This window comes from Rhinolophus hipposideros (assembly GCF_964194185.1).
Source record: "Rhinolophus hipposideros genome assembly, chromosome: 11".
NCBI classification, from domain to species: domain Eukaryota; kingdom Metazoa; phylum Chordata; class Mammalia; order Chiroptera; family Rhinolophidae; genus Rhinolophus; species Rhinolophus hipposideros.
In genome coordinates, this window is record NC_138057.1 from 80,297,829 (window position 1) to 80,323,255 (window position 25,427).

The 25,427-nt window shown below is 47.8% G+C and overlaps 2 protein-coding genes across 6 annotated transcripts in view; one reads left to right on the forward strand and one right to left on the reverse strand.

Moving 5' to 3' along the window:
* DDX31 (DEAD-box helicase 31) overlaps nucleotides 1–2,261 on the reverse strand; it is a 69,461-nt gene extending 67,200 nt beyond the window's left edge. Inside the window, exon 1 of one of the 3 annotated variants that reach the window (XR_013994413.1) lies at nucleotides 1,830–2,041. Coding sequence is in view for 2 of the 3 variants with exons in the window: in XM_081065937.1 (XP_080922063.1) it covers nucleotides 1,830–1,907 (78 nt within the window). In the remaining variant the exon portion in view is untranslated. Of the gene's footprint in view, nucleotides 1–1,829 lie in introns of all 3 variants that reach the window. The other 2 variants (XM_081065937.1, XM_081065936.1) reach the window with 2 other exon arrangements.
* On the forward strand, nucleotides 2,251–24,101 carry GTF3C4 (general transcription factor IIIC subunit 4). 3 transcript variants are annotated; one of them, XM_081065933.1, is made up of 6 exons: nucleotides 2,908–2,952; nucleotides 10,463–10,547; nucleotides 12,886–14,712; nucleotides 17,532–17,662; nucleotides 20,309–20,397; nucleotides 22,365–24,101. In XM_081065933.1, exons 3-6 carry the CDS (start codon nucleotides 12,964–12,966, stop codon nucleotides 22,427–22,429), a joined length of 2,034 nt encoding a protein of 677 aa, XP_080922059.1. In that variant the 5' UTR covers nucleotides 2,908–2,952; nucleotides 10,463–10,547; nucleotides 12,886–12,963; the 3' UTR covers nucleotides 22,430–24,101. The 3 variants fall into 3 exon arrangements, with proteins under 3 accessions (XP_080922060.1, XP_080922058.1, XP_080922059.1); XM_081065934.1 differs by lacking the exons at nucleotides 2,908–2,952; nucleotides 10,463–10,547 and adding an exon at nucleotides 2,251–2,284; XM_081065932.1 differs by lacking the exon at nucleotides 10,463–10,547 and having other exon boundaries at nucleotides 2,539–2,952.
* The last annotated feature ends 1,326 nt before the right edge of the window (nucleotides 24,102–25,427 follow it).

Genomic DNA, 25,427 nt, shown 5'->3' on the forward strand with positions numbered 1-25,427 from the left:
TTACACAAAATGGAGCCAATATAAATGTATCTATTTTTTATCATTGGCATTTATTAAGTGCCTCTATGCCTCTATAGTCTTTATGTATATTATCTCATTTAATCCTCATAATAGACTTACACGAAGCCGGAATTATTTTTATTTCATGGCTACGAAAAGTGAGAATCAGAGAGGTGAACTACCTAACTTCCTCTAAGTGACAGAGATAGTGTGTTGCAAGGCTGGCATCTAATCCCAGGTCTGTCCTACTCCAAAAGCCAGTGGCTCTTCTGTACTTCCCCTCCCCCCTCCCGCAGAGATGGGGCTCCACCATTGGCTAGCTAAAAACCTCCTCTAAATCCGAAAGCTTGTCACTGGAAAAAAAAAAAAAAATCACCAAGGAGAATCCAGACACTGGGTATTAGCTTATATGAACTCAAGGAATTTCAGCTTCAACACACTGGCTGAACTGAACTTTGTCAGTTAACTTTTCAATGGAATTATCTGTTGCCTTTTCAAGAAAACACACACAAAACTTTCTTGCCAAGAAATTGCATCCTTTGTGGTCTTTTAGGTAACGTGATTTTACAACAGATTTTCTGCCCTGTAGCCCTCCTCTTTTCTAGGATAAGTCAATCATCCTAGAAACCAGTGTTCAGCTCTGGCTTGGGTTAAGTTTAAGGCGTCTTTCCCCTCCCTAGAGAGGGAATCACATTGATGAGCTGTATTTTCTTTTCCCCCTCCACAGCACATGGATGAAATTTATGCCATTTTTGAAAGCTCTTAAAATGAATTTCTAGTCTCTAGCCCTCATTCCTGAAACAAGCGACCCTTCCAGTCAAGGGTACGGCGGCTGAAAGAAGAGATGTGGCTGGTAAATGACAGGGCTGGCGCTTCCGACTTGCACGGGACACAGCCTCCCAGCCCTCCCTTCCGAGTTCTGCGGCCAGCAGCCCCGCAGGCCCTCGCCCCCCACGCGGCGCTCCGCTCCCTCCGCGAGCATCCCGGCGCCCCCCTCCGCGAGTATCCCGGCGGGCCCTTCCCAGAGCATCCCGGCGCCCCCCTCCACGAGCATCCCGGCGCCCCCCTCCACGAGCACCCCGCCCCCCCCCACGAGCATCCCGGCGCCCCCCTCCCTCCACGAGCATCCCGGCGGACCCCTCCCTCCACGAGCACCCCGCCCCCCCTCCACGAGCATCCCGGCGCCCCGCTCCCTCCACGAGCACCCCGGCGCCCCCCTCCGCGAGTATCTCGGCGGGGCCCCCTCCCTCCACGAGCACCCCGGCGCCCCCCCCACGAGCACCCCGGCGCCCCCCTCCCCCCCACGAGCACCCCGGCCCCCCCCCCTCCACGAGCATGCCGGCGGGCCCCCCCCTCCGCGAGCATCCCGGCGCCCCCCTCCCAGAGCACCCCGGCCCCCCTCCCTCCACGAACACCCCGGCGGGCCCCCCCCCTCCACGAACACCCCGCCCCCCCTCCACGAGCACCCCGGCGGGCCCCCCTCCCCCCACGAGCGCCCCGCCCCCCCCCACGAGCATCCCGGCGCCCCCCTCCCTCCACGAGCACCCCGCCCTCCCTCCACGAGCATCCCGGCGTCCCCCCCACGAGCACCCCGGCGGGCCCCCCTCCCTCCACGAGCACCCCGGCGGGCTCCCCTCCCCCCACGAGCACCCCGGCGTCCCCCCCACGAGCACCCCGGCGGGCCCCCCTCCCCCCACGAGCACCCCGGCGCGCCCCCGCCAGCTGCCTGACGCCTGACTCGCCCACCGGAACTCCGTAAATAACTCCACACCCCACAGAGCAAAGGCGCGGCGCGCGTGCAGACGACGTGAGGCCGGGGCGCGACTCACCTGCCTGGCCGGAGCCCCGCGGGGCCCGGGGCCCGTCCCGGAGGCACGGCGCAGCAGCACGCCACCGGGCACCGCCATGCCGGCGAGCAGGCGCTGCCACACGCGGGAGCCGGGCGCGTCGGGACCTGGCGACCCGGCACCGCGCCTCCGCCCGGGCCCACGTGGGACGCGCGCGAGGACCCCACGTAGCTGCCCGGCAGGGTCCTGCGCCCGCCGCCTTTCCGGGGCCCGCCCCACGGGTGAGCGGAGCCGACGCGCCGGGGCCACAGGGTGGGGAGGGCCGCCGGCCGGGCCGGGGTGGCCGCCCCGCTTGGCGTCCCTCGTGGCTTGGCGTGTGGCAGGGGATGCCGAGTGACACTCGACCCCAGAGTTGATGCTTGTGAAGTTCTCGGGACTCCCCTGGGGAACGACAGGCCGTCGGCCGCCTAACCAACGTTTCCTTCAGTTGCCGCCGGGTTAGTGTCCTCAGCACTTTGGTGGCCCGGGGACGTCACTTAACGGGGCCGAGAGCTGGTCCCCCCGGAGACGGACGTCCTCGAGGCGCCGCGCCCCCAGCACCCTGGGCCGCGCCTTCTAGACAGGCAGCGCCTTGGCCACCTGGAGGCCGGGTCGCCTAGCAACGGCGGGGTCCTTCCAGGCTCCGCGGCGCTCCGGGCCTGCGGGGCAGAAAACGGCCGCGGAGGGCGCCGGGGGCCGGGGGCGGCGGCGCGGGAGGCGGTCACGGGACGGCGGCGCGGGATTGGCGCGCCTGGGGTCCGGCCTCCGCGTCTGCCTGGAGATGAACGCGGCCGACAAGGCCCGGGTGGGGCCCGCGGCCGACGGGCCTGCGCCGCCCGAGGAGGAGGAGGGCGAGGCGGGCGGGAAGGGGCCGGCGGCCGCCGCGACCCCCGGGCCCAGCGCCGCGTTCCGCCTGCTGGTGACTCGGCGGGAGCCGGCCGTGAAGCTGCAGTACGCGGTGAGCGGCCTGGAGCCCCTGGCCTGGTCCGAAGACCACCGCGTGTCCGTGTCCACGGCCCGCAGCATCGCGGTGCTGGAGCTCATCTGCGACGTGCACAACCCGGGCCAGGACCTCGTCATCCACCGCACGTCGGTGCCCGCCCCTCTGCACAGCTGCCTTCTCAAAGTAAGCCGCCCCGGGCCGCCGGGCCCTCCCGCCCCCCACGCGGGGCCTGCACAGCCCCGGCCCGCGCCCGTCCGGGGAGGCCCCTCTTCGCCCGCGGCACTCAGGGGCTCGGCGGCCGCGACGCAGACCCTGCCGCCATTGTGCCCACCGCCCCGGGCCCCGCGCCCCGCCCGGCACACGCGTTGCGGCCGGTCCCCCGGGAGCCAGGCCGCCGTGGCGCCCGCGCGTGGCCCGCTGCCGGCCCGGCGGCTGTGCGGCCCCGAGACGCCGCCCGCTGTGCAGCCGACCCCAGCCCCGCCGTCGCCGCGGCGCCTATTGTCTGGGGCCGACGCCCGAGGCCCCGGGCTTTGTTCGCCGCGCCGCCTGCCCGCGGCCCGCTCCGCTCGGGAGAAGAAGGCTGGGTGCCGGCCCGTGCCGTACCGTCCCCGCCACTTGGTTACGGATGGTTCTCACCTTAGATGGGCAAGTACTGGGCCTTGCAGTCTGTACTCCAGGGTAATAGCTAAAAACCTTCAGGATGTAGAGGAAAAAGTAAAGCTTCGGGAAATAAACGCAGTCGTTCAACTTCCAGTCCAAGGTCTCCGTGTAGATGTAGTGCTTCCAGCTTCAGCTAAACTAAGTTTGCCTTCAGAAATGCAGGGCCCCTAAAGTTTTGCTGTTTCAATATCATTTTAAAGTGAATTTTAGAAAAGTGGTAAGCCATAACGTTTATTTTAGTGGTTTAGCAGTACAGTATATAAAACTTTCGGTATTTCATTCAAAGGTCTCTCTGCATGTATATGATCTATCAAAGTGCATATTCACTCACCCAGTAAATATTTAAACACCACTGTGTTTCAGCTAGGCTTTGACTTGGGTCGTGCTTAGCAGCGCACAAAACAAAGTCCCTGCCCTCACGGAGCTTGCATTCTCTTTAGCTACCTGAATAAATAACAGTGTTATATCAGGTAGTGACAAGCCCTATAAAATTACATACCTATTTTCAGAGAATATATTTACATGAAAGTGAAGTTTCAAAAACAAAAACGATTACTCTGCACAGCTATCTTAAATGTGAATCAAATTTTAAACATACAACTTGGTGTTCAATTAGATCGTTGGCAAACTTGTATGACTAAGCCCTCTAAGATCTTGGAGAAGATGCGAACAAATGGGTTCAAATATAAATGAACTCGGGACAGATGCAGTTGATGCTATGAAATTGAGAAACACTGAAGGAGGGAAGCAGAAGAAGGAGATTTTAAAAGATGCATCCTCTGCTGAAAAGGAACTTACTATTTCTAAGGATGGTCATATGTACATGGATTAGAGAAATGTTAAGTATGTGTCTCAGGACAGTAGAGATTTAATACTATTGCAGAGAGAATTGAAAGAAAGGAAGGGCTAGAGAGGGAGGCACTTCATCAGGGAAGCTCATGTGGTGGCGAATCTGCAGCAGTCCTGAAACAGGTCGTGTTGGGTTATAAGAGGAAGGAAGGAAAGTGTCATCCAGGTGGCAAGAATGAGGTGTCTATGTCATGCACATACATATTTAAGTCATGAACATAACTTACTATTTTGGGTGTAAAAGTAATGATGAATCGAGTGGCTGTTCTAAAGTCAGAGAAAGGAAGGTGAAGTCAAACTAAAGATCAGTCTGTGGAAGCTGGCTTCAATCTAGAAAGTCCTGAGGTGATGTTAAAGTTTCATAAGCATGGATTGACCCGGTATGGTTCAGGAATATGAATCTGGTTGGACGACGGGCAAGAAAATGACTATTGGGGTCAGTATAAAATAGAGGTTAGGAGACTGGGCTTTAGCACAAGATAGTAAGATAGGCCTATCTATAAAAGGGGATAATAAAACCTACCTGGTTTAGACTTTCTGGAAGATTGAATACGTATGTAGATATTTATATGTGTACACACATAAACACATCAATTACTTAGCACAGTTCCTGGAACACTGTAAATGCTCAAGATAAAAACAAAGTCATATAAGTATAAAGGAATAGGAGCCTGGATTAATGCTATGGCTATGAATATGAAGATATCCATAGTATTCTGATAAAAATGTGACTCCATCATTGGTTCTACAACTGTCTAAGAAGTATTAGGATATCTTTATCTCTCTAATAGTAGATAGTTTGCCTGAAATAATGACATCTTCCCCTTCTAGTCTGTTCTTTGGTATGTGCATCATACAAACTTATCAATTAGCAGTCTTAGTAGACTGGGACTGCTGGTGAATGAATGCTGAGTTGTCCCTGCAATTCTAAAAGAGACCCCTAGGATAATGGTAGGAATGTAAAAAAGTGTATCGGTACTTTGATGACTCTATCCATTGACAGTCCGTGGAGATTGGAATCTACTCAGTGCTGTCCAGCATGCCTTTGCTCTTAACAAAAAGGATGGACATTTCTGCAACCTGGACCACAGTTTTAGTGTGTAACACTGCTAGAAATCTAGCTGCTAAACCTCTTTGAAGTTTTTGCTCTATGACTCTGTTATTTAGATTATGAGTTTTCTTTCAGGAAAATATGCAGTTATATAATAGTTCACATATCCACTGTTTTCAAGTAGCTATCCTGGGCACTGAAGTTATGTGATATAAAGATAAATGATATAAATCTGAAAAGCAATTAAATAGTAATTGAAGAGTAAGTTGCGAGGATTTCCAGTCAAGGTGGCAGAGTAGGTAAATGCTGTGCTTGCCTCCTTTCAATGGCCACATCAGAATTACAACTAAACTGCAAAACAGCTATCATTCAGAATCCCCTGAAGTCTAGTTGAGCAGAAGTCCTACAACTAAGACATACAGAAAAAGCCACCTCGAGACTGGTCGGAGAGGCGGAGATGTTGAACGAGCTGGTCCTACACCTGCATGGGGCGGTTAAAAATCAGGAGAGATATCTTGGTTGCAGAGATATCTGCAACTGGAGGAGTGAGGGATCCCAGCCCCACACCAGGCTCCCCAACCCAGGGTTCCAGTGCCAGGAAGAGAAGTCCTTACAACTTCTCGCTGTGAAAACCAGCAGAGATTATGGCTAAGTGAGATGGAAGGCGGCTACAGTGCCAGGTGCTCCTCTTAAAGGGCCTACACACTGACTTACTCACTAACGGACTCACGCATTCTGAGCTCTAGCTCCGGGGTAGCAGCTCGAAAGGCATTAGGGACATACGGGGAGGAACTGAATTGTCTGGCCTTAGGGTGAGGGCTGGAGGGGCGGCTTTCTCCTAGACAGAAGTGCTGGCAGGATCCATTATTTCTTTGTTGAGCTCTCCCTATTCCCAGCTTGCAGACACAGGCTTCCGCCATATCTGAGACTCCATCGACCTGGCTAACACTTCGCCCTGCCCTGTTGATTCCCTGAGACCCCACCCCATCCAACTTACAGGCCCACCCAAGTCTCTTCCAGTGGATTTTCCATGCAAATGGCCCATCTTGGCCCATGCTACACAGACTTTCCTGAAATCTGTCAAAGGTTCACAAAATCAAACAAGCAGCATCTGGCCTCGGCAAGCCCCGGACCTCTTGCTGAACAGCCCCAAGTGCAGCACTAGCAGCCGCTGGCCTTGGTTCACAACTTAGCCTCTTCCAGGCACCTCCAAGCCCAGCAAGGGGGGCTGCCATCTGCAGATTGTTTTGTGGCTCATGCCAGGCGGCCCCAGGCAGGGCACAGGCTGCAGCTGAACTTGGCCTGTGGCAGGGCCCCTCACAGGAGGACCTGAGACCAGCACGCCTGGTGGTTGGCTTCAGACCAAACTAGAGCATCACCTAGCTGCCTCCTCAGGCAACACACCCAAAGGACAGACTGGGCAGGCACCAGAGCCCTGCTAAAGCGAATCCTGCTTCATAGGGTCAGCCCCTGCACAACAGCTCCTCCACTGTAGTCACAGCCAGTCCTAACAACCAGTCAGCCCAAGGGTCAGTCCCTCTTACTGACGTGCAAACAGCAACCAAAGCTCAACTACAACGGAAGGGCCCATACAACCCACACAAGGGACACCTGGCTCAGGTGACCAGGGAGACTGTGCCATTGAGCCCCACAGGACACCTAGTATATAAGGCCACTCTACCAAGACCGAGAGATATGTCAGCCCTATCTAATACATAGAAACAAACACAGGGCAGCAGTCAAAATGGAGAGAGAAAGAAGCATGTCCCAAATGAAAGAACAGAACAAAGCTCCAGAAAAAGAACTGAACAAAATGGAGATAAGGAAGCTACCAGATACAGAGTTCCTAACACTGGTTATAAGGCTGCTCAGTGAACTTAGGGAAGAGTAGTTGAGCTCAGTGAGAACTTTAACAAAAAGATAGGAAACATAAAAATGGAGATTAAAAAAAAATGAAAAAGAGCCAGTTAGAAAAGAAGAAGACAATGACTGAAATAAAGAATACATTAGAGGGAATCAACAGTAGATTAGATGAAGCAGAGAATTGATTTAGAAGTTAAGGTAGCATAAAACACCCAATCAGAACAGCGAAAAGAAAAAAGAATCCAAAAAACTGAGGAGAGTTTAATGGGTTTCTGGGACACCTTCAAGTGTACCAACATTTGCATCGTTAGGGTACCAAAAGGAGAATAGAGACAGCAAGGAACTGAAAACCTATTTAAAGAAATAATAACAGAAAACTTCCCTAACCTGGTGAAGGAAATAGACATACATACAGGCCCAGGAAATGCAGAGTCCCAAACAAGATGAATTCAAAGACGCCCACACCAAGATACATCAAGTTAAAATGACAAAGGTTAAAGACAGAAAATCTTAAAAGCAGCAAGAGAAAAGCGGTTAGTTACCTACAAGGAAGCTTCCAGAAGACTATCAGCGGATTTCTCAACAGAATCTTTGCAGGCCGGAAGAGATTAGCACAAAATATTTAAAGTGAGGAAAAACAGAGACCTACAACCAAGATTATCCAGCAAAACTATCATTTGGAATCTAAGGACAAAGAACTTCCCAGAAAAGAAAAAGCGAAAGGAGTTCAACAACACCAAACCAGTATTAAAAGGAATGTTAGAGGGACTTCATCAAGAAAAAGAAGAAAGAAAAAATATGAATAATAAAATACAATAACCATGAGATCTGACAGTTAAGTTTGCAGACTTGCCACCGTGTGCTTACATTGGCAGCACAGTACAAACAGCTCGGTAAGGTTTCATAACCTTGGTATATCTGTCTCAGCTGTGTTCGTGTCAACGTGTGGCGGTGTCTTGCTGAGTGGCATTCATTATTGCATGTTTTGTTTACCGTCGTGAGAATGTCTGGGCTTCAATTAGAGCAACGAACAAACATTAAATTTCTTGTTAAACTTGGCAAGAGTGGAAGTAAAATCAGGGACATGTTAGTCCAAGTTTATGGGGATAATGCCATGAGGAAAACGGCAGTGTACAAATGGATTAAACATTTTTCTGAGGGGAGAGAACCCGTCACTGATGAAGAGAGGTCAGGGTGGCCAGTAACGAGCAGACTGACAAAAACATTGCAAAAATTCATCGAACTGTTCCTCAAAATCTTCGGCTGACTGTGAGAAGCATACAGACTAAGTAAACATCAATAGAGAAACAGTTAGGAAAATCTTAACTGAAAATCTTGGCATGAGAAAGGTGTGTACAAAAATGGTTCTGAAGGAGCTCTTGCATGACGACAATGCACCAGCTCACAGGGCACTGTCTGTGAGGGAGTTTTTAGCCAGGAAACAAATACCTGTATTGGAACACCCTCCCTATTCACCTGATCTGGCCCCAGTGACTTCTTTCTTTACATGAAGATAAAGGAAATATTGAAAGGAAGACATTTTGATGACATTCAGGACATCAAGGGTAATACAACGACAGCTCTTATGGCCATTCCAAAAGAGTTCCAAAATTGCTTTGAAGGGTGGACTAGGCACTGGGATCGGTGCATAGCTGCCCAAGGGGAGTATTTCGAAGGTGACTATAGTGATATTCAGCAATGAGGGATGTAGTACTTTTTCTAAGATGAGTTTGAGAACTTAATTGTCAGACCTCGTATATATGCCAATGGTGGGAGCCCCGTGCCCCCTGGTGCCCCAGAGTGTAGTAGATTCCAGAGACTCCATCCTGGGCCACACAGGTCAACATTACTTTAAATGTAAATGGATTAAATCTCCACTCAAAAGATAGGGTGGCTGGACTGGATAAGAATACAAGACCATTGCATATGCTGCCTACAAAGGACTCACTTCAGATCGAAAGACACACAGACTGATAGTAAAGGGATGGAAAAAGATATTTCATGAAAATGAAAACAAACAAACAAAATCTGGAGTAGCAACACTTATACCAAACAAAATAGACTTTAAAACAAAGACTATTTTGTATTAAGAGACAGTGAAAGACGCAGTGATCCCACTTCAGGGTATTTGTCTGAAGAAACCCAAACACTACTTTGAAGGCACATGTGCCTCCGTATGTTCACTGCAGCATTATTTACAATAACCAAGGTGTGGAGGCAACCTGGGGTCCATCACTGGATAAATGGATAAAGAAGAAGTGGTACATACATAACAGTGGAGTATTACTCAGCCATATGAAAAAAAGATATCTTGCCCTCTGCAACAACCTGGATGGACCTAGAAGGTATTGTGCTGAGTGGAGTAAGTCAGAGAGAAAGACAAATGCCATATGATTTCACTTATATGTGGAATCTAAAGAACAAGGTAAACAAAGCAGAAACAAACTCAGATACAGAGAACATTTTGATGGTTGCCAGCTAGGAAGGGGGTGGGGGGTAGGTTTAAAAGGAGAAGGGGTTAAGAAGTACATGTTGGTAATTATAAAAGAGTCGTGGGGATGTAAAGTTATAGCATAAGGAATATAGTCAATAGTATTTTAAAAGCTATGTATGGTGTCAGATGGGTACTAGATTTATCATGGTGATCACCTCGTAAATTATATAAATGTCTAATCACTATGTTGTACACCTGAAACTAATATGGTATATCAATTCAACTGTTGAAAAATAAAACCATTATTAAAAGAATAAATTGCAATTTTTCTCCTCATTGGACTGCTGATTGGACTGTGAATCACCTGGTTGTATGCAGTTCCAAATTATAATATATGTATAACTATTTTTATTGTGTCAATTGTTAGGAACATGAATATTAATGCCATCAATGACATCGAGTTAATAACTATTACCTGTCTTTGGAATCATATTCCTGCCCTCAGGAAGCTTACTGTCTAATAGCTTCAAATGAGTTTTTGTTTGTTAGGTGCTTATAAAGGATGTAGCAATTAGTAGTAATTGTGGCCTACTGGAAACAGGATAGTATATAATTAAACGTTTGGCTAGGGACTGGCCTCTGGGAGCTGGGCTCTTAAGTGGTCTGTTCTTTGGGCATCTGAGTACTTGTTTTAAATTGTTAACTAGTTTTGTGATACGGAGAACTGGAGGGTGGTGTAGTAGTCTCATTCAAACTAAATATATTACAAATTACTGCCCAAAACCATGAGGAATTTCCCTACGGGTCCAGATCCATGCTGCTTTTCATCCTCTCAGGAATTCTTCCTACAATCAGTGGGACCAAGAATTGCTAGAGATACATTTATTTCATCCTGTGCTGCTGCTTTGGGTTACAAATTCTGTAAGTTTACTTTTAATTCTATAGTAGTTTTTATTTGTAGTAAATTTGCCTATTCTAATTTACAATATTACAGGATTTGGTGAACAATTTTATATTTACCTTGCATTTTATATACTTTTATTAGGTCTCATTAACATTTACTTAATCTTCAGAGAGTATTAGTAATCATCATAGCTAATATTTATTGAGCACTTATTAATGTATGCTTGACATATATTGACTTATATAACCTTCCTGATTCTATGACACACGTACTATTTTTTTTTCTTTGCAAGTGAAAAAATTAGGGGCAGAGATTTTGTTCAGGGTCACAGAGCTAGTGTGTGATAGAACCAGGGTGTGAACCTAAACAGTCTGGCCTCAGAGCACAGATTTTTCAGTCGTTTTGCTGGGCTTCATTATGTCATATTTTTAATTATATCTAGCCATGGAAAGCTCTGGGCTTTGATTAGCATTATTTTATCAACAGGCTAGCCAGCCACACCTGTAAGTAGAATTCCAGTCTGTGTGTCTCCAGCATGTCCGTAAGTGTATCCGAGAAACTACCTTAAATGCCTTTCCAAAATCGAGATATAGGCCTAAGACACCATTTCCAGAATATTCTTTTGGATGACAACCCCCCAAAAAAGGTTGTATTGTTTTTTTTGAAGCATGGATAATCTGGTTCGTACGACTGTACAATGGCTCCCTGATGGAGGCATTTAATAAGCTCCTGTGACTCTCGGGGGAATGATGTACAGCCCCAGAACTCTCGTTCAGGGGCCATGCAGTGGCACAGCATTCTGGGTAACACACTTTAAGAAGAGTTAGTCGTCTGATTCATCTGTTGGACAGCTGTATGTCTGCCTTTCGTTCCATGTGCTTATTTACTCTGCTGTTGCGCAGTTTCAGAAAAAAGAATAAATTCAAAATTTTCAAGTTGTCCTATGCTAGTTTCTGATGGTCACAGCTGTCTACACAAACCATTCATTGGTTAATACATTAAAGAATTTTATTTCCTATCAGGCTTAATGGTCTGTAGTTTTGTTAATCTAGTCAGCATTTGGGGGATATTTTTCCAACTGTTTATTGTACTCTGGCTTTCTAACCCATTCCCAGTTGCCCAAGCTTTACCAAGGAATGTAGTTAGTGGTTCTGAGTTCAACATCTTCCTCCAAGTTCTTTCCGTGTCCCGGAGTGTAATTCCTCTGGGCTTGGGACTCAAACTCATTTAAAGTGACTTTTATTATATCTGTATATGTCTTAGGCTTGAATTCCTTTTTAATCATGTTTTTCTACCCTTCCCAGTTTGAAGATCAGCTTCTATTTAAAAGGAGATTTACGCTAAAAAGGAATGAAAAGTTTCTGCTTTCTTTCTCTGGTATCCATTTCTCTACCACAGTGGGTCAAGTCCTTTCTTCTTGCTTCAGACATGATAGAAACCGTATTTTAGTTGACCTCTGTTTTTTTCTCAGCTTTGGGCTCCCTGGCTATTTTCTTATGGCTCTGGCCCACTTTCATTTAGCTCTTCCTCCATCTTTAATGTTCCTTTAAAATCTTTTTAAAGAGCTTGCCATCGTATGGGTAGGCACTAAGTAAATAGCACTGCTGATGTATGTAACAGACTTGGAGGAGGGAGCGATGAATGAAAGCTTTATGGATCTCAGGAGGCCTGGGAAGATGGGTGGGACTGGATAGAAGGAAAGAGCTTTCTAGGCAAGAGAGACAGGGAAGACAGGGGCGGGAGTGTTCGGGGAATGGCAGATACTCTGAAAGCCAATTATGCTGAAAGCCAACTCCAACTGCTTTGCCCACTGTTTCTATATTGAAACAATATAGAAACAATATAGAAACAGTGGGCAAAGCAGTTGGAGTTGGCTTTCAGCATAATTTGTAAATGAAATTTCAGATCGAAAACTTAAAGTTTGTATGTACATTGCAAAGATATTATAAAAGTCCAAATACCTAATTGTATCAAAGACGTATAGTTTTGTGAATTTTAACACCTTGATTGTTTTGTGACTAATTCGGCTAAATGCTCTGTTGACTCTTAAGAATTAAGTACACCTCTATTGTCCTTATGCTTATGTCAATTCTAAGAAGAAGGTGAGAACCAGGTTATGAATAATGAGAACATTTATTCTGATCCTTTGGAAAAAAAATCGCCATTTCTGAGTAAATGCTCATTTAGTTTTGGACATGTACTTCATCTTTTAAATGCATGTCATACCAAAATTAACAGAACCAATGCAAAATTACTGTTTATGTAAATGTGAACCAGTGAATATACTCTAAGTAATATAAATCTATTTCTAGAGAGAAATATTTGTCTGATAGTTTTTATACCTCTTATTTCCAGGTTGGCTCAAAAGCAGAAGTCGCTGAGTGTAAGGAGAAATTTGCCACCTCTAAAGACCCCACCATCAGTCAGACTTTCATGTTGGATAGGGTGTTTAACCCTGAGGGGAAGGCTTTGCCCCCAATGAGAGGATTCAAATACACTAGCTGGTCCCCTCTGGGCTGTGATGCCAACGGCAGGTGCCTCTTGGCCGCGCTCACCATGGACAATCGCCTGACCATCCAGGCCAACCTCAACAGACTGCAGTGGGTCCAGCTGGTTGACCTGACTGAGATTTATGGAGAACGTCTTTATGAGACCAGTTACAGGCTCTCTAAAAACGAGGCCCCGGGGGAGGATCTGGGGGATTTTGCCGAGTTCCAGAGGAGACACAGCATGCAGACCGCAGTCCGAATGGAGTGGTCGGGCATCTGTACCACCCAGCAGGTCAAGCACAACAACGAGTGCCACGACGTGGGCAGCGTGCTCCTGGCAGTGCTCTTTGAAAACGGTGACATTGCCGTGTGGCAGTTTCAGCTGCCCTTTGTCGGCAAGGAGTCCATCTCCTCATGCAACACAATTGAGTCAGGAATCAACTCCCCCAGTGTTTTGTTTTGGTGGGAATATGAGCACAATAATCGGAAAATGAGCGGCCTCATTGTGGGGAGTGCGTTTGGACCTGTGAAAATTCTCCCTGTCAACCTCAAAGCAGTGAAAGGCTATTTCACTTTAAGGCAGCCTGTGGTCTTGTGGAAAGAAATGGACCAGTTGCCCGTGCACAGCATCAAATGCGTCCCGCTTTACCACCCGTACCAGAAATGCAGCTGCAGTTTAGTGGTGGCTGCCAGAGGGCCCTATGTATTCTGGTGTCTGCTTCTGATCTCCAAAGCGGGTTTGAACGTGCACAATTCCCACGTCACGGGCCTGCACTCGCTGCCGATTGTCTCCATGACCGCAGACAAGCAGAATGGAACCGTGTATACGTGCTCCAGCGATGGGAAGGTGAGGCAGCTGATTCCCATTTTCACAGATGTCGCATTAAAGTTTGAACACCAGCTGATTAAACTTGCAGATGTGTTTGGCTCCGTGAGGACGCATGGGATCGCCGTGAGCCCCTGCGGCGCGTACCTGGCTGTCATCACCACTGAGGGCATGGTCAACGGCCTCCATCCCGTTAACAAGAACTACCAGGTCCAGTTTGTCACTCTCAAAACCTTTGAGGAGGCAGCTGCTCAGCTCCTGGAATCTTCAGTTCAAAATCTCTTTAAGCAGGTAGATTTAATAGACCTAGTTCGCTGGAAGATTTTAAAAGATAAACATATCCCTCAATTTTTACAAGAAGCTTTGGAAAAAAAGATCGGAAGCAGTGGGGCCACCTATTTTTGGCGCTTCAAACTTTTCCTCCTGAGGATTTTATATCAGTCAATGCAGAAAACCCCTTCAGAAGCCTTGTGGAAACCTACCCATGAGGACTCAAAAATTTCACTCAGTGACTCACCGGGGATGGGCATTGCCGAGGATGAACAGCAAGACGAAGGCACATCCTCCAGACAGGTGAATAAGCCAGGCCTTCAGGAGAGGAGCAGAGAAGGGGACCCAGAGGACCCCACAGATGACACCCTGACCCAGTCTGGAGACGCTGGAGGCCGGGAGCCAATGGAAGAGAAGCTCCTTGAAATCCAAGGGAAAATCGAAGCTGTGGAAATGCACTTGACCAGGGAGCACATGAAGCGAGTCTTAGGAGAAGTGTACCTGCACACCTGGATCACAGAAAACACGAGCATCCCCACCAGGGGCCTCTGCAACTTCCTAATGTCCGATGAAGAGTACGATGACCGAACGGCACGGGTAGGTGTTCACAAAAATACTGAGACCGGAAAGCCTGCTTTCGGGGTGAGAAAGAAATGACCTAAACTGAATTTCTAAAGCTCGGCTTTTGCTTTGACATTTGTTTCGGTAGTTGGTTGGCACAAAGTGCTGGAGAATAAATAGGAAACACGGGCCCGTGCAGAGGACACGTTCCTATCCCACCAGATATTTCAGTTCGTCCTTTCACTGTGGCCGTGAATGATACGCAAGGTTTGTAAGATGAAATTTCCAGGCTGATGACGAGCTCAAGAGGCTGCCTCGAGGAGCGTAGGATGTGACTGGGCAGTCACAGGCGTGGACGTGTGGCCCCCGCACTCCAGTCCCTTGCTGTTTGCAAAAGGTTTTCTTTGGGGGCGGGGGGAGGGTGGGTTGGGGGAGGGGGTTTCCATTTGGAAGGACTTGAGAAGGTCTTCTGATTTAGTCAAGAAGGGCATATAAAGTAAACAGGAATTACTCGTGTTGCTTTTGCAAAAATTGGGTATGATCTATATTTCCGGATTAGACAAATATTATACTGTGTTATCTAAAATGCATGCCACAGAATTCAAGTTCCCTGACAGAACATTAGGCTTCCAAGCCCCGGGAAATACTGCATACTCCACACTCATCTTAAAGGTTCCCCGTGCACATGATCCTTCTAAGGGTTCTGAGAACTCCTACATAAGAGAATCCTTCTGAATTTGGGGGAGGTCATGTTACCCAGACTTATTAATCAGGGAGCCTGTCTTTGAGCTAACAGTTGCTTGAGGAACTTGTGTTACAAGGAACATGCTGTATACTAAAATATTCAAAACCACAAAAGCCTATGCTCCTTTACACCTCGAAGATCGAAGATCGATGCTCCTTCCACTGCCCAAAGCCTTACTTAAAATATTGATTGAAGTTCAAATATTGTTATCCCTCATTTAGACCATTCATAGCCACTTGGGGCACTTTCTTGTTGGAGAGACTGACAGAGAGAATGTATGTGGACCCCGGAAATTACTGCCCATGCGATGTTAGCAGTGACCTCAAGACTAGTTGAGATGTACCCTTCATGAAACTGACTTTTCATTTTTGAAAGGCAACCTTTAAACATTGTTTCATTGTGGTCTGCTTGTGTGGAGGTGTGTTCTGGTTATCAGTGTCTCATAGGACCTAGCAGGGATGTTATAAGCCAGCGAAATGTAACAACCGTTTTAGAAACTATGTAATGGAGTTTGGTTGGTAATGATTTAGAGTAATTGCCTGGATGCTGCATGAGGTGGAGCTACACTGGACCGAGTTATGTGGTTCTTTTAAACAAGAGAAGCTTGGACCTCTGCCCATCTATAGCAACTGAGTTTTGATTGAAAATGATGCATTTCATTGTTTTATCTTAATAATCCCACTCTGCATAAAATGAACCTCTTTGAACCTAGTGCCTTGGTTTACTAGTAATTACAAATTCTTCCTGAGACTCGCACCCTGGAGAGCTGGTACGTAAAGTCAGACCGGCGGTTCTCACCATCTCTCCCCAGCCCACACAGCATTTTAAGACATTTTTTCTGATTCTTCTTGCCCATAGATGTATTGTGTATCTGTTTATGTATGATATGTATATTTGTGCTTTATACATTAAAAGGATAAGCATTTTTTGTCCCCCAAGAACCACTGTTTGCCCCCTTGGAAGGAATGTCACCCCGGTTGAGGAGGCATGAGTTAAAGTAATGCAGCTTGCATGCCCCAGGCTCCTGGGAGCAAGAGAAGCGGTCCTTCAGGTGTGACATCTGCGTGCGTCGCCACGGCAGGGGGTGTTCTGAGCAGAGTCTTTCGCCATCGGAGTGCTCGGCCTGTCTAGAAAAGGCAGGGTGGTCGACCCTGCTGTACGGGACCATAAATAGAGGTCTTAATGCCAATAGGTACTGGGCTTTCAATCTGTAGTTGGATACAGAACAGGTAGGCTACCCTCGTGGGCTGTGAGGACAGCCATCTGAACTTCAGGGTAGTGATCTCAGTGAGAGGCAGGCTTAGAGGGTTTCCGCAGGAGCCGTCGTATAAATGGATGGATGGCTTCAGAGGCCATTACCTGCTGGTAAGGCAAGCGGTCCATGCGCCATCCCAGGGATGTAGCCAGTGAAGGCTCTTCAGCAAAATAATGAAGTCGATCAGTGTGTTCTAGCCTTTTATTTTTAAAGTCGTGTAATCCTAATAAACGAAGCAGAACAAAGTGAAGCTGAAAGCCCGCCCTGTGGACCTCTTCCCACCCGCTCCCCACCCCCATGGGCCTGCCGAGCCTCTGCTTGGGTCCGTGGGTCTCCGGCGCAGGTCACTAGACGAGGCCGGTCATGGGTCTCTGGGCCATCAGAGGGAAGATTACTAGTTTTTAATCCTGATTAGCTTTTTCCTTTGTACGCCCTTCTTGAAGAATAGACTTTTGTACAATTCTGCAAAGTTAGTATTTCACGTAATATTTTGCCCATAGAGATGAGGCTTTTCCTTCCTAAAGTCAAAACATTGTAAGTAATAGCTAAATGCTTTGTCTTCTAGCAGAACTCTGAAGTCCTTGTTTCAGAAGCAACTAAAACAAGGCAAGTAACAAGATCTTGGTTTTCAGAGCGGTTTTGCCTTTAGTGGTTATAGGTCACCCTCTGTCACAGGGTCCCTGAATGAGAGTTTTACTCAGACAGCTGGCACACGTCGAAGGCCTTGTCACTTGGCAGACAGTGTGATGGAAGTGCAGCGTGGCGGCATTTCCTTCTCCTCTGAGTCTGCAGGCTTTTCCGCACGAAGCCCTTCACGCTGCCCTAACATACATGGCCGCTGCTTTGTCTTACCAGGTGCTCATCGGACACATCTCGAAGAAGATGAACAAACAGACTTTCCCCGAGCACTGTAGTTTGTGTAAAGAGATCTTGCCGTTCACGGATCGCAAACAGGCGGTGTGTTCCAATGGCCACATTTGGCTCCGGTAAGCCCCCGGAAGTCCCACCCGCTTTTGCTCAGTTTTCAGTTGTGTCTGACAGCAAGCACTACAGATCAAGTGTTTATCCAACATGGACGTGGCCGTGCCCTTAGGTCGGACAAAAGCTGCCATTATTGAACCCGGCGCGGTCTTTTTTCCTCAGCCTGCCTAAAGCAAGACGCCCTTTAAATGACAGTTTTTTACTGTTTGATACATGGGAGTTTCTTTAAGTAGCCTTAAATTTTAAAAATTATTACAAAAGTAATACCTGTCACAGTTAGTGAAATGTAAAAGTGCTTATGTACTTTTTTTTGTTTAACTTTATAATAAGTTTCCCTCTTCTCCCCTCATTCCCCCCCCGTCCCCTCAGCTTCCTCCCTCCTCCCCAAAACACTTCCATCCCCCCCGACTTCCTGGGCACAGTCCTACTGCTTTTCTTTCTGCCTCATTCTTCGTTGTCTGCTTCTCCTTGACGTCCATCTTTGGACCTGTTTTTCTTCTGTCGGCACTCCCTTAGCGGTTACGTATGATCTGTACACTGGTGACGTAAACATACAGCTTTAGCCTGAATTTCTCCCCTCAATTCATACTTACAATACAGATCTAACCATCTGCTCAGCGTATCTGTTTGCAAGTTTTGTAGGCATTTCAGATTTGAATCTAGCCTTTCTCCCTCCCATGCGGGTCCGAGACACCATCATCTCTTGCCCGGATTATTAGAGTTACCTGGGCTTCCTGCTTCCATCCTGCTTCCCTGCAGTCTGCTCTCAGTACAGCCATGGTTGTGATCTGGGTATGGCTTTGTCAGGCCATGTCCCCCCGCTGCTCAGCCCTTTCCATGGCTCCCCATTCCTGATGAGGAAAAGCTCAAGTCCTTTCTGGGGTGAACATGCACAGCCCGGCCCTCCTCCCGTCTCTGTCCGTGCGCAGCTCCTGCGTTTCTCTGTCCTCTCACGTCTCCCCAGATGCACTGGTCCCATTGGGCTCAGGGACAGAGGCGCCCCTGCCACTTGGGGGCGTCTGCAGGGGCCGTTCTCTCTGCCGGGAATGCTCTTTCAGCAGGTTGCCACGGGGCTCGCTCAGGTGTCCCTTTGTCCGTCAGGCCTTGTGGCCACATTACCTGCTGACACTCCTCTCCCAGTGTTCGGCATCCCTTTCCCCTGCTCTTTTCCTCCCTAGCAATTTACACCATTTAACATGTTACAGTTTTGACTTTTTTCCCTTCTCTCCTCTGGAATAGAAAGCTCCATGGGCACAGGGAGTCTTGTTGTTTTGTTCATAGCTGTTTCTAAAGCAGTGCATGGAACGGATAGGCACCCACTTAATATTTAAAATTCATTTTTAACAGACACAGGGCTGTGCTGCACATACTCCCTGAACAACTGGCCGCTTCTCTTACCGAAATACACTGTGGACACTTGTCCACATCAGTCCGTAGATCCCCGCCTTAGCGGCTGTGGACTTGTGCCCTGTGTGGCTGTGCCATGATACTCCCCTGTGGATGGATATCTGGATTTGTTCCACTTTTTACTGTGTTCCTGTACTTTTTCTAATTTGCCTGTTCGGGCTTTTTTTAGGGAAGAGTAGGAAACGAGCTGGCAGTAGTAATAGCAGGCGGCGTGTGTGGAGAGCCGTCCGTGGGGCAGGCTCTGTTCTGAGGGTGCCGGGTCCCGAGTTCCTGCAGCCTTACCACAGCCATGATGGTGGCACTGCGATTATTCCATTTTTACAGGTAGAAACGGGCATCTGGGGAGGTTCACAGGTGGCTGGTGACAGAGGCAGACCTGGCATTCTGGCTCCAGAGTTCACATGTGTAACCACCACGCATTATTGTCTCACATGGATTCTTTCACCAAAATGAGTTTTGGTTTTACTGATTGAAGTTAGCGCCAGAACACCCCATATCCTGTTCCCTGTGAGAGGGGGTGCTTGCTCTCCCTCGGGGGTCATCTTCCTTCCGAATGCCCAAGTCTTCACTCAGAGCGAACCTGCTTGGAATCTCTTCCTCCGATATCCCTTCCTCCTGTGTTTCTCTGCTCCTTGGGTGCTCAACCTTACAGCTGTTATGTCTGGAGCCAACCTTCCCCACAGAGCCCAGGGGCCCTCTCCTGTCTCATCGCATTTCCGCCGTCCCTGACTTGCCCGGCAGATGCTCAGTGAAGGGTCATGGATGGAATTGAACCTGTGGATGCTTGTTGTTGTTCCTTCTTTTTTTGCACCATTGATTGTGTCTTCTATATCAGTATCTTCAGGTTTTCCTCACTGTACTGTCAGGTTCTTATACCTGATCTTATAAATCACTAACGAGGCATTTTCACTAGAGTATGTCAGTTTTTTTTAACATACCAAACATTCAAAGTACAGTCAGGTGTGGACAGACTAGATGCTTTCCGAGTGCAGCAAACAGCAGCAAAGACGCTGCAGCGACTGGATTAGAAACCACGTCTCTTGGCTTCCCTTACTCTGTGGGTGGTGCCAGTCTGCGCAGCTTGGCTGAGAGAGGAATACATTGTTGCCATGAATTTGGGGACAGTTTTTGCCCTTTACTTCCTCACTGTGTGGTTTGGGAATAACCGTCTGTGGTGAGATACCATCCACACTGCTGCTTTCCAGGTGTGGGTGGAGCTGATGGTACCATCTGGCTTCTTTCAGGTGCTTCTTAACCTACCAGTCCTGCCAGAGTCTGATATACAGGAGGTGTCTGCTGCACGACAGCATTGCCCGCCACCCCGCCCCTGAAGGTGAGTGCTGCCCCCGGCTTGGCGGGAGAGATGGCGTGTGCCGGCCCTGGGCCAGCGCCCTAGACGTGACTGCGTCAGGCTCAGGCCGCCAGCCCTCCGGAGCAGGCCCGTCCTGCTCTTCGCATCATCACGAAGCCACACTAATTAAAAACGGTGACTGGAAGCTGTCATGTTCCAGTATATATTGCATTTTAGTGTGAGTACGTTGGCTGTTCTGTCACTGCAAACAAATCAGTCATTCAAAAAAATGGCAGCGCTTGCTGCACTTGGCGTGTATGATTATATTTGAATGAAAACGCGGCAAATTATAAGTATACAAAAACGGCAGTGCTAAGCCGGTAATGGGAGGCATTCTTCCAGGAGCCATGATGGGGGATTTTTTCTGGTTGGTCTGTATTCTTTTCTGATGCCCCGGGAACAGAGCCCAATTTTCTGCGAGAACTAGTTGGAAACCAGGTCGTAGATGTGGGCAAGGGCTTTAGTGACTTGAAGAGACATGAATGTCAGATTTAGGGCCTGTGGTCGTGAACGTCACACTCTGACCAAACGAGCTGCCTAGAACCAAGCGTGTACAATTACATGCATGTTTGGGGGACTCTGGTCTCAAGGAGTAAAACAGAAAAGCCGTTCTACACACAACGACACCCTTCTTCAGGATTTTCCATCTTAACTGGCTGACGCCCTCTTATTCCAAGAAGTTGGTGTGTTGGCAGCTTGTGTTCCATCCTAACTTTCTATTACAGAAAATGCAATCATAAACAAAAGTAGAGAAAAGAGTATAACAAGCCCTTAGGTACCCATCATTCAACTGCAAACATTGCCAGCTCACAGCCTTTTATGTTTCATCCCTCGTCACCCACCCACGCCCCTACTCTTAGAGGATTACTTTGAAACGAATTTGAGGGAATGTATAAACAGCCACTGCAACTGAAAATTAGTATACTTTTTAGGCAGAAAATGAGGAAAAGAATGAAACAAATTAAAAACGCACGCACACACCTGCCAGGTGACTTTGAGTTGAGCCGCATAGAGCTCTTGGGAAGAATAAGAATCTGTGGAGTCTGGAGAGTAGTGAGAAGAGCATTTCACAGACAGGGAGGGTTTTAAAGGGGGAGAAGGTGTTGCCCCAATGTTGCCACATTTTTCTTTCTCCGTGTAATACATTTTTAAAAAATTACTAGTACTTCGATTTTTTTTTCCCTTTTTCCTCCTGCCCTCGACCCCCACTCTGGTTCAAGCCGTTGTCTCTCAGTCTAGTTGTGTAGGACACAGTTCCCTGGCCCAGGCTGGTATTACGAGCCTTGTGCTCCCCCCGGCTGAGGCAGTCGGTTGCCGGTCCTCGGTCGGCCGCTCACAGCAGCAGCTCATGGCAGCTCTCACTGGCTGCCGGCTACTCACGCTGGCCACCTGCCGCGCATGGCAGCACACAGTAGCCCACGGCAACATGCAGCAGCCCATGGCAGCTCACGCCAAGCTCCGGCTGCTCACGGCAGCCCAGCTCCAGTGAGAGCCATTGTTCATAATCAGCTGTAGAGGGTGCAGCTCACTGGCCCACGTGGGAATGGAACCAGTGACCTCGGTGTTAAGAGCATGGCGCTCCAACCACCTGAGCCACCGGGCCAGCCCCAGTACTGTGATTTTGTGAGACTATTTTAGCATTCATAATGTATGAAGGTTACACTCAGAAAAACTCCTTTCATTTGAGTAAATTGAGCTTTATGAACTTCTCATTCAGTCCCTTGTCTTCCTGTTTCGTTACTGAAGAATGGAGACCCTACGGCCCACTGAGCTCTGGGAGCCCCAGGCTTAGTTAGTCCGGCCGCTTGTAACGTCGTGTGAGGCGCTCTGTCCAGGATGCTGCGCAGGACCCCAGTGCCTGTCTCTTGCCACTGCAGTCCATCCTCAGCTCATCCCATCGGCTGCCTTTTCTGAAGCTAACGCTTGACACACTTGTGTTCCTTGTGCAGATCCCGACTGGATTAAGAGATTACTGCAGAGCCCCTGCCCTTTCTGCGATTCTCCTGTGTTCTGAACGTCAGCGCTGGGAAGATGTGAAAGGGTGTGTGCTCCGCTGCAGAAAACCGCTCCAGTCCGAAGAGGTGGGATGTGCTGGAAGCAGGGCCCTCACTCGTGCAGAGCCTCTTCACGATTGTAAACAGAGCCCTGGGAACTCGTTTCGGAAGTGCACTGTGTCTCCAGGACTAAGTGACGGAATGCAGAGATTGAAGTCGTTTAGAGGTGGATGGTAGCCCACTCCTCACCCAATGACGAATGCTCATTTTCCAAGTGTCTTCACTGAAGCCCTGTCGTTTCTAGGAACAGAAGGACCTCTTCTAGAGAGTTGAGACAAGGGCCTTGCTGGGCTGCGTTAGGCTTTAGTCCTAACCTTGGTCTGGAATTGCCTTTTGGCTCCAAAGAGCTTAAGTTACCTGGTGCATGCAGTCAGCGTACCAGCAGCAGATATTAAGTGTCTGAACGCGTGGGGCTGTTTTGGTCTCAGTAAGCAGCTGCACATCTTATATCCCCCAATTCTTGTTTCTCCTGCGTATTGAAAACATTTTCCTAAAACTGCTTTTAAGAAGTTAAAGCCAAGACTAAAACTGGTTTTAATGTGTCAAAAGGTCAGGTGACTATTGTAAGTTAATAATTGTGACAGTTTTAATCCTTTCCCATGTCACCCGATTTCCTGCCCCAACTCCTAAATATTTATAAGGATATCAAGTACTCTGGTCGCCTGTGTCTCGTCCCCGCTTCATATTTAACTGTGATACCCTTGATGAGTTATTGTACATAGAAGAAAAAGAATATTTTCTCCTTTTAGTATTAAACTTTCAGTATTTTTAATGCTGACATTTCCAGACATTTCATTTATATCCGGTATAGGAGTGCAGAGTCTACCTAGAAGCTTCCAGAAAGAGAAGGCCACTCAGAGGGGCAGACACTTGCGCTCTGGTGCTCCAAGTGTGTGCAGCTCAGTGGGCAGAGCCTGGGACTCCTCTCTGCAAAGGTTCTTGATATTTATCATACAGGTATTTTCTGGGGGCTGTCAGGAGATGTTAGATGTTCATTGCTCTTAAACCCTAAAGTGAAAAATAGACATTCTGGAGTTACAGTGTTTGGGGATTTTTAAATAAGTACCCTAGGGATTGGTGCTGCAATGTACACATTTTAAATGGTGTGTATTTCTAGGAAGTTGGATGGGAAGTACAAAATGTGAAATTCTAACTCAGCTACATGCTATCTATTTTGCCTTTATTCTAACACAGTTTCCTGCTTTTATTTTGTATCCTTAGTGACATTTTGCCCTCACTTTGGAAACACTTGCTATTTGGGAACACTAACAGAAAGTACCACACACTTGTGTTTGCCTTTCTTCTGTTTGTGTGGTGAGTGGGAACAGAGCCCCAGCAGGCACTTCCAAACAGTCCGCATTGAAATGTCTTTTTTTCCTATTCAAAATTTTGTTTGTCTCTCATCTTTACGTGTTTGCTGAAGTCCTCCGCTTCTCTCTCTCACTTTGGCGGTAATTTCAGTAGCGTTCATCCAGACTTTAGGATCCAGCCTGTTAAATTGATTTTCAAGAAGGAGAACCAGTGGGCACTGAAATCATGAATAATGCAAGTCAGAAGGTTGTGTAGTTGCAGTTGTTTGTGCTGGTCACTGTTTCACTTTACAATAAATATGACAGTAAGTTTGGGATCGTGTCAGGGAATTATTGCAGTTTTAATAATCATGGAAAACTTAGTTTTGCTTAGTTTTTTGTTCCTAATCAGCAGTCAACAGTTGATTTGTTCTCTTTGGGGAATATTGTGCTGCTGCCATTTAAAATTACACTGTTTTTATTTAAAGCAGTTGTGCATTCAACCTTAGTGCCATCAGCACCACGCTCCCACCGACGGAGCTAAGCGGCCCCCCCAGCATGGCAACTGTTTTGCTAGAACATGGCTTCTCTCTGCAGGGGGCTGGCCCCCGGTGGCGTTCTAAAGACTGAAAGCCCACCAGCCCAAAGTCCTGCACACCCATTTGGGAGGTCTTCCCCCTTTTTCTGCCCCGTCCCCACCCATGGAGGTTCACCCACTGACCCGTGAGAATGGAAGGTTCTGTATTAACGGCAGCACCACAGACAGTGAGTGCAGTGCACGCTTTCACTAGGGCTCAGCATTCCTGATGACAGTGGTGACCAGTGAAACCTTGCAAAAGTGGGTAAGACCAGGCATCTTCAGACTAATTGCCTCTCCGAGTTTAAACGTGATATCCTCGCTGCCTTCCTGACATTTGCCTGATCTAGTGGATTTCAAGTGTATTTCAGCTGTCACTGTAATAATTGTTTCAGGAAGGGCCGATGGAAGTGATGTGTCTGCACTGCATTGAAGCCCAGGGGCAGAGTCTATACAATGAGACCTTTTAAGCTACAACACGGTTGCATTTTGGGAGTCTGATATCCACACCTGTGTCACATTTTCTCTGCCTGGGGTTAATTTGTTCCTATTATTCTAGATCAGAAATTGATAGCTTATTATACTTGATATTTATTCTGAAATCCTCCTGTGTCCACCACCCAGATTTCAAGCAATCTCTACCTACTATTATATCTGTCAAAACTACCAATTATTTTTCAATGTCAGAAGTTATTAGAACCACTGGCACAGCTCGTAGTTGAGTGTGACATTATTCTGCTTCTCCCTCTAAGAAGTTTTTGAGAATGTTACTGTTGAATGTTACTGTGTAGGTTAGACCTACCATGTTTCCCCGAAAATAAGATCTAGCCGGACAGTCAATTCTAATGCGTCTTTTGGAACAAAAATCCGTATAAAACCGGTCATATATTATATAAGACCAGGTCATATATTATAGTAAAATAATACCGGGTCTTATATTACTCTTTGCTCCAAAAAACACATTAGAGCTGATTACCCGGCTAGGTCTTATTTTCGGGGAAACACGGTATTAGAGTTTCACAGGTTAAAAGAATGTTAAAGGAAATAATTAAATATTAAAATATATTTTGTTGTAATCATCATGGTAGCAGA

Bases quoted from the DNA above. Each gene is read 5' to 3' on its own strand.
- GTF3C4 (XM_081065932.1), top strand. From the start codon at position 2,608: ATGAACGCGGCCGACAAGGCCCGGGTGGGGCCCGCGGCCGACGGGCCT. The intron at 2,953-12,885 runs GTAAGCCGCCCC...TCTTATTTCCAG, and splicing joins TGCACAGCTGCCTTCTCAAA to GTTGGCTCAAAAGCAGAAGT. The intron at 17,663-20,308 runs GTAAGCCCCCGG...GGCTTCTTTCAG, and splicing joins AATGGCCACATTTGGCTCCG to GTGCTTCTTAACCTACCAGT.